Raw genomic sequence first — 8,984 nt, 5'->3', positions numbered from 1 at the left:
ATTTCATCTTTTATGTATATTTGACAGTCACGGGTAGGTATGAGCAGTTTAAATCTTTGGTGGGTGGAATTCTGATGGGAAGCCAAGTATCTCTAATCTGAATTCAGTCAAGGTATGTGACCATTGGTGGAATGATTTATTTTAATATTTTGCATGTATGACATTCTTTGTCCCAGCATTGGTGAGCCCATGTTGAAAGTTGAAATGATTGTTTTAGTCTCAGAGAGGTCACTGGGCATATAGAAAGAGTCACTGCAATATTGTCTTATTCCTAGTGACCCAGGTACAACTTGAGGAAATAGGAATCAGTCTGAGAAGGCATAACAGTAATGACTGAAGATGATAATTCCCCAATTTTAAGTTTGGCTTCTGGGGTCATAATGAAAACACCCAAGTTAGCTCATTTTCCTTGGGAAATTGGCACTTAGGCCTTTAACTTATCACCCCATAATTGTATGTTCTTTATAAAGTTTCCTCTTTCTGTAATATCTTTCGGCTCTCCTCCTGCCTCACCCTCCCTTTCTCCTTGCTTTACAGTAATAAGTAAATCTGAAATACATTTTAACTTTCTCAATTAAGAATTCTATCAAACCTCATGAAAGGTAATCGCCATGCTAGAAATTATACCATGCAATTGTACTGAAAACTGGATATACCAATTTTGCTGCAGCCGGTAAAGCAGAGAAATCATAGTTTTCACTAAAATTCCAATATTATTGACTCAAAATAGATGATCATCATCATAGTAGTCATCTCACTGCAATATCATTGTAAATGGTGCTGCATTTTGCATTTAGGAAAGTGTTATATTTTTGAAGAGAGTGATGCTGAATAAAAACTAGTTCAATAACACATATTTGATTCATAATTAAACCATTTAAAAAAGATAGTTGAAAATAACTTACTTTCTTCAAAGTTATTGATAAACATTTTCAGACATTTACCATGGTCCTTTTGCTTATGGTTCCGAACTATGTCTTATGAACAATCTTTTGCATCAATATGGTGTCAGAACACCATCTCTAAAAAAACAAAGCTTTACAAAGTTTGCCGGATTAAAAACATTTCATTTTTATTCTATTTAGGTTATGTTTTCCTTAATGAATTTTTTTCTTTTAGGTTTAATAATGCTTCCAAGAATGTTTATTATCCAGCATGGAACTATTACCAGACTGTAAAGTTGTTATAAAACTATTATTATAATTAGAATAACACTTGTGGTTAAAAAAAAAAAAAGAGAGGAAAACATTTAAGAAAGCACTATTTAAATGCAGCTAATAGAGCTAAACGAGACCATGGTGTGGGATGTTTTTAGGCTTTCTAAATGGATATAAATATTGTTCTATTAACTGACATGGTATTTGAGAGCCTTATATATCTATAAGTTTATCAAATATGTCTCTTACAGTCCTTTCTCTTAAAATATATGTAGATAATAGTAAATGGTTCCCCATTAAACCGAGTAGGAGCCTGGCCACGAGCACTTCTGCTTATCAGAAACTTGCCAGGAAAGGAACAAAATAAAATGAATGTGCTGCATATTTTGGCTATTGCATGTAAGAGTAAGAGTTAAACCCAAGGAATTTGGAGGCATACAGACCTGGATTATACCAACTCAGACTCCAATAATACGATTATCAATGTATAGCTAGGTATAATCTATTTCTATACAAAATCTATTAGAGTAGGTGTTTTTTTTTTTTTCTTTCCATCTCTTTAGCTTGTTATCTTAAAGTAAGGTTAAGCCATCTTATGTATTCAGACAAAAATTAAATTTCGTGTATGGGATATTCTTTTGTAATTCTGTTCGGAAATAGGGAGATAAGGTTAAAAAAAAACAGACATTTGTGTGAGTTTTTGGAGATAACAAATCTTTAAATAAAATGGAAATAATGGCATTAAGTGTGAATCAACTTGGTAAATAATGAATGAAAAGACTAGTTACTTATCAGTAGGATTTGGTTACTTAATTTTCAGTACCTTGAGTAAATAACCACATGAATTAAATTGCTTCATGTAAGTTTCCCTCAAGATGAGAAAAACTTGCTTTACTTTGAGCCACTAACCTGCTTTACTAATTTAGCACTTGAAATCTGACTAGAAGAGGTGATTGTAGTGAATTTACTTTTGTATTTAGATCATTTTCTTTCCCTTTTTCTATTTGCCCATCCGAATATATAGCTTCACAGTGTTCGAAGTGGTCGCTTAGACTCTGAAATAGATGACATGGAGTCAGTCCTTTGACATAAAACATGGTCAAATGGTGACACACATAATTGACAATGCTTCACTGAGGCTACAGCTGTTTCTTTGTCTTCTCGTTAGTGCCTAAAGCTGATCTAATCAAGCCTGCGTGTGCTAATTAACAATGCCCAATTAGGTATTCTGCCTGGCTTTCAAGTTTTGCTGCTCACAAAGCTCAGAAAGGAAAGCATCTCTTTCTTCTGGATGACAGGGATATAAAAATGCTGAGGGCAATGGAATGCTGGTTATCCTTTTTAGAATTTGAAGAGATCACAATTAAAAATTTGAGTGAACCGTAAAAAGTGTGTTTTTCCACTTGATGTCTTAAAGAGAGAAATAGGAAATACCTTCCTATGTAGCACTCTTTTGGTTAATTGGTGAAAATTATTACAATGATGATAGCTATCATACTTTGTTTATTATTATTTTTTTTTAATGTGCCAGCTGTTGAGATAAGTATTTGACGTACTATATTTCATTTATTTTTCACATCATTCTAACATTATTGATTGTTATGGCCATTTTACAGATGGGCGTGCTATTACCTTTCTGAGCCACAGTCTTTTCTTCTCTACAGAAGAAAAGATGGGCAGACTGGGAGATTGTAACTTGGGTCTGTTTAACTCCAAAAGTTGTTGCTCATACTCCTATTCTTACTTGCATTATCATAAATTCTTTTTACTTGTTTCCTTTCCTGGTGAGTTTCTGATAATGAGTGGTCATAATAGCTTGTCTTGTACTCAGTTTGATGGGAACCCATTTATTATAAGACATGGTTTGACCGATGTCATGATGGTTCATATCCAAGGCAGAAACAATTGTTAGAGGGTATAGAGTGCCACAAAGAAAGAGCTTATGTTTTTTCTTCTGAGAGAAGGTGAGCCCTGGTTGTCTGAGTGTAAGCAAATATAGGAGAAAAGAAGAACAGCTGATAAAGGCAATGAACTTTAATAGTCTAACTATATCAGCTGGAGTGACTGTCTTACCCAATGTCTTCATAGTGTCAAACCCTTCTGTAGCTCCCATTGCCTTCATGATAAAACCCTCTGTGGCTCCCTCTGTTTGAACCTCTGCTTCCTTGGCTATGGGTGACAACATTAACAGCAATAGCTGAAATATCCAACAGTTATGGAACTCTCACTTTACATGAGTTGTGGCAGATATCAACGTTTTTTTCATTTGTTTCGTTCTTTTTTTTACCATCTTTGTCTCAGTGGAAATAATCCTTTTAAATCTTTACAATATACAAAAGTAATAAATGAACTAATTGATAGTGGCAATAGTTTTTCATTAATCATGTCAGTTTTCAGGCTCTTGGGATAAAGTATTCACATACATTATCTGATTTAATTTTTAAAACAATCTTCATCGTCATTTCACAGTCAAGCAAACTGAGTCTCAGAGATACTAAGTAACATGACCAGTTTTTCAGAGTTAAGTAAGGAGTGAAGCCTAGATTGAAAGCTGGGTCTGCAGATTCTAAACCAGAAAACTATTAGAGCTTTATAGAAGATTGTCAAGCTTAGTTCTCTGATTTTAGACAAATGAATCACAGAGGATGCTAGCTATGTCCCGAAGATGTATACTATTTGGTTTATTAAACATATTTGATTTGAGAGCTGCCTTTTTTTTTTTTTTCTTTTTGGTGGTTGGGAGGGAAGCTCTGCTGTTTGCTGAAAGCCCAGTCTCTATCACTGGACTGCTTTATACACCCATCTTTCCTGCCAAGCCTGTAAAGATATCTGAGCTTATTATGACTGTGGTCTCCAAAGTTAAGAACAGACAGTTCTCTCTTTCCTTGAGTGTGCTGGGAAAAGAAGATTACACAACCACTTTCCCCTGGGATGTTTTGTTACCCTGCCAACATTTAAAAAATGTTGCTCGCTTTTAGTTTTAATCCATTTCCTCCTCCCTTACCCAGCCTTATCAATACATAAAAAAACTGCTCAGAAAACTATCGATTTCCAAGAATACAGTTATTAAATAGTCCCTTTGCATCTTGCCTTTAAACTTTTCCTCCATGTAATCCTGTGTTCTCTTTGATATCTCAGATGACTGACAAGTAGTTAGCTTCTCTGACTGGCAGATTGGTGCCTCTGCCACATGGGAGTGTCATCAACAGTAAAATTAATACCTCCAGCCTGGATTTATTTAGCATCTTCTGACACTCAAAAGAGCAAAGGAGCACATGCTTTGCTTTCCCTTGGGATGATGGAGTATTAGATTAAACTGGTGGGAAATATTTGAATATGCTTGATAAACAGACTTTGTATTTAGGCACATTGATGTTTTTTGAAGTTCTTTATTGCCTTCATTTTCCAAGTTGGTGTGAAAGAGCTTTTGGAAATCATGTGTCATTGCTGCTTCCCCTGTTGCTTAAAAGGAAAAAAAAAAAAAAAGAATTTAAAGTCAACTACCCACGCTGGATTTTCTTTTTCAGATGCAAAAGAAATTGTTTTAAAAGCCCAGATCTTAGCTGGAGGAAGAGGAAAAGGTATCTTCAGTAGCGGTTTGAAAGGAGGTGTTCATTTAACAAAAGAGTAAGTCTGGAGGTTTTAATTTCTTGTCTATGGACCAAGCAATTATGGAGATTTTGCTCATTGAAAGGAGTACTGAGTGAGAGGGTTGGGATGGGGAGTAGGATTAGTGGCTAGCAAGCAGAGGAAACAAATTGCAGGTAGATTCTGGCAATGCCCCAGTTTTCCTTCTGCTCCCATGAAAGGATTTTTCTTCACTAATTGTTGAAAATTTGACACTTCTCTCCTAGACAATCAATGATTCCTTACAAATGTTGGAAACAGTACCACTTACAAATTAAATACTGCTTCCATAATGTCACTTCCCTATTCAAGAACTGCAGTGGCTCCCAATTACCAATGGCATCAGTTGTCCTTCCTGTCTGATACAGTCCAGGTTTTCCTTTATCTGGGCCTATCTATTCAGCTTTAGCTCCTATGTCTCCTAGCACTGAACACTTTCCTCTCCTCTCCTGTCACATACATTCATTTCTTTATGTATTTTGATGCTTACCCTCACCTTTATCCCCCTCATTGGCAGTGCTTCCCAAGTTTCCCACTATCAAGTTTTTGTTATTCAACTCTTGTCTAAATCTGTTACGCATTTCAGCATTGTCTTTACTATGACTAATTTATTTGGGAGAGGGATAGTAGAGATAAGCAAGCATCTTTCCTTTTCTTTTTTTTTTTGTTTGTTTCATTCATTCATTCATTTACGTTTTGCTCCGTGAGACTCTGACATTGTGCTAGGCACATAGTATATGAGCAGAAAGTCCCATGATTTCTAGGCATGAAAGTGCACCCTGTGTGGTGTGGACAAGAGAATGTAGTATGGACTCTGCTTTAAAATGATTTTCAACATGGATGTTGATTTTCTTTTCTTCTCTCTTTATTAGCCCTAAAGTTGTGGGAAAGCTGGCTAAACAGATGATAACCCATTTATTATAAGACATGGTTTGACCGATGTCATGATGGTTCATATCCAAGGCAGAAACAATTGTTAGAGGGTATAGAGTGCCACAAAGAAAGAGCTTATGTTTTTTCTTCTGAGAGAAGGTGAGCCCTGGTTGTCTGAGTGTAAGCAAATATAGGAGAAAAGAAGAACAGCTGATAAAGGCAATGAACTTTAATAGTCTAACTATATCAGCTGGAGTGACTGTCTTACCCAATGTCTTCATAGTGTCAAACCCTTCTGTAGCTCCCATTGCCTTCATGATAAAACCCTCTGTGGCTCCCTCTGTTTGAACCTCTGCTTCCTTGGCTATGGGTGACAACATTAACAGCAATAGCTGAAATATCCAACAGTTATGGAACTCTCACTTTACATGAGTTGTGGCAGATATCAACGTTTTTTTCATTTGTTTCGTTCTTTTTTTTACCATCTTTGTCTCAGTGGAAATAATCCTTTTAAATCTTTACAATATACAAAAGTAATAAATGAACTAATTGATAGTGGCAATAGTTTTTCATTAATCATGTCAGTTTTCAGGCTCTTGGGATAAAGTATTCACATACATTATCTGATTTAATTTTTAAAACAATCTTCATCGTCATTTCACAGTCAAGCAAACTGAGTCTCAGAGATACTAAGTAACATGACCAGTTTTTCAGAGTTAAGTAAGGAGTGAAGCCTAGATTGAAAGCTGGGTCTGCAGATTCTAAACCAGAAAACTATTAGAGCTTTATAGAAGATTGTCAAGCTTAGTTCTCTGATTTTAGACAAATGAATCACAGAGGATGCTAGCTATGTCCCGAAGATGTATACTATTTGGTTTATTAAACATATTTGATTTGAGAGCTGCCTTTTTTTTTTTTTTCTTTTTGGTGGTTGGGAGGGAAGCTCTGCTGTTTGCTGAAAGCCCAGTCTCTATCACTGGACTGCTTTATACACCCATCTTTCCTGCCAAGCCTGTAAAGATATCTGAGCTTATTATGACTGTGGTCTCCAAAGTTAAGAACAGACAGTTCTCTCTTTCCTTGAGTGTGCTGGGAAAAGAAGATTACACAACCACTTTCCCCTGGGATGTTTTGTTACCCTGCCAACATTTAAAAAATGTTGCTCGCTTTTAGTTTTAATCCATTTCCTCCTCCCTTACCCAGCCTTATCAATACATAAAAAAACTGCTCAGAAAACTATCGATTTCCAAGAATACAGTTATTAAATAGTCCCTTTGCATCTTGCCTTTAAACTTTTCCTCCATGTAATCCTGTGTTCTCTTTGATATCTCAGATGACTGACAAGTAGTTAGCTTCTCTGACTGGCAGATTGGTGCCTCTGCCACATGGGAGTGTCATCAACAGTAAAATTAATACCTCCAGCCTGGATTTATTTAGCATCTTCTGACACTCAAAAGAGCAAAGGAGCACATGCTTTGCTTTCCCTTGGGATGATGGAGTATTAGATTAAACTGGTGGGAAATATTTGAATATGCTTGATAAACAGACTTTGTATTTAGGCACATTGATGTTTTTTGAAGTTCTTTATTGCCTTCATTTTCCAAGTTGGTGTGAAAGAGCTTTTGGAAATCATGTGTCATTGCTGCTTCCCCTGTTGCTTAAAAGGAAAAAAAAAAAAAAAGAATTTAAAGTCAACTACCCACGCTGGATTTTCTTTTTCAGATGCAAAAGAAATTGTTTTAAAAGCCCAGATCTTAGCTGGAGGAAGAGGAAAAGGTATCTTCAGTAGCGGTTTGAAAGGAGGTGTTCATTTAACAAAAGAGTAAGTCTGGAGGTTTTAATTTCTTGTCTATGGACCAAGCAATTATGGAGATTTTGCTCATTGAAAGGAGTACTGAGTGAGAGGGTTGGGATGGGGAGTAGGATTAGTGGCTAGCAAGCAGAGGAAACAAATTGCAGGTAGATTCTGGCAATGCCCCAGTTTTCCTTCTGCTCCCATGAAAGGATTTTTCTTCACTAATTGTTGAAAATTTGACACTTCTCTCCTAGACAATCAATGATTCCTTACAAATGTTGGAAACAATACCACTTACAAATTAAATACTGCTTCCATAATGTCACTTCCCTATTCAAGAACTGCAGTGGCTCCCAATTACCAGTGGCATCAGTTGTCCTTCCTGTCTGATACAGTCCAGGTTTTCCTTTATCTGGGCCTATCTATTCAGCTTTAGCTCCTATGTCTCCTAGCACTGAACACTTTCCTCTCCTCTCCTGTCACATACATTCATTTCTTTATGTATTTTGATGCTTACCCTCACCTTTATCCCCCTCATTGGCAGTGCTTCCCAAGTTTCCCACTATCAAGTTTTTGTTATTCAACTCTTGTCTAAATCTGTTATGCATTTCAGCATTGTCTTTACTATGACTAATTTATTTGGGAGAGGGATAGTAGAGATAAGCAAGCATCTTTCCTTTTCTTTTTTCTTTTCTTTGTTTCATTCATTCATTCATTCATTTACGTTTTGCTCCGTGAGACTCTGACATTGTGCTAGGCACATAGTATATGAGCAGAAAGTCCCATGATTTCTAGGCATGAAAGTGCACCCTGTGTGGTGTGGACAAGAGAATGTAGTATGGACTCTGCTTTAAAATGATTTTCAACATGGATGTTGATTTTCTTTTCTTCTCTCTTTATTAGCCCTAAAGTTGTGGGAAAGCTGGCTAAACAGATGATTGGGTATAATCTAGCAACAAAACAAACTCCAAAAGAAGGTGTGAAAGTTAACAAGGTAATATAAATTCTTTTGGTCATTTTCTATGTATGTCTTAACAAAAAGAAAAAAAACATACTTCAATTTCGACAAAATCTAATGAAATAATGCACTTTGGTGATACGCTATTTTATTTTTAAACCTCATGTAATCTGTTTAGTATGTGGTATGACTTTGAGGAGAAATTAAAAGGTTCTATAATAGTAATATCACTTATCATCTCCACCGTGTAGTAAAAGTGGGTAAGGGTGAGTGAGTGAAGCAATAGCTTTCTCTTTCAGAACACAGACACATTCTGTTTAAAGCTGGAAAGGACTTGGTATGACAACTGTCATACTCCGTGAGGGATATTCTCTCCTCTCCCACAGCCCCACCCTCAGTCCTGTATATTAGAATTACCTGTTGTGGTTGTCTTACTAAGTGCACCTATTCCTTACTTTGAGATTGCTATCATTTTGAGCCACTGTTACTTTTGCAAGTATGTTGTATTAGCGAGGTATGTTGGGGCACCCAAGTGTGGATAGGGTACACACAAACGTTCACATACACATACACA

The 8,984-nt window shown here is 36.2% G+C and overlaps 1 protein-coding gene across 1 annotated transcript in view; it reads left to right on the top strand.

The window, feature by feature from the left end:
- The window catches only part of SUCLG2 (succinate-CoA ligase GDP-forming beta subunit), a 267,458-nt gene that overhangs the window by 118,418 nt on the left and 140,056 nt on the right, over positions 1 to 8,984 (top strand). The window contains exons 3-4 of the mRNA XM_011358503.2: positions 4,685 to 4,784; positions 8,356 to 8,446. Coding sequence (XP_011356805.2) covers positions 4,685 to 4,784; positions 8,356 to 8,446 — 191 coding nt within the window. The remainder of the gene's footprint in view (positions 1 to 4,684; positions 4,785 to 8,355; positions 8,447 to 8,984) is intronic.

The sequence above is a fragment of the Pteropus vampyrus genome, unplaced genomic scaffold, assembly GCF_000151845.1.
Source record: "Pteropus vampyrus isolate Shadow unplaced genomic scaffold, Pvam_2.0 Scaffold41, whole genome shotgun sequence".
NCBI classification, from domain to species: domain Eukaryota; kingdom Metazoa; phylum Chordata; class Mammalia; order Chiroptera; family Pteropodidae; genus Pteropus; species Pteropus vampyrus.
The sequence above is the reverse complement of the archived record's forward strand: the minus strand, read 5'-3'. Positions and strand labels throughout refer to the sequence as shown.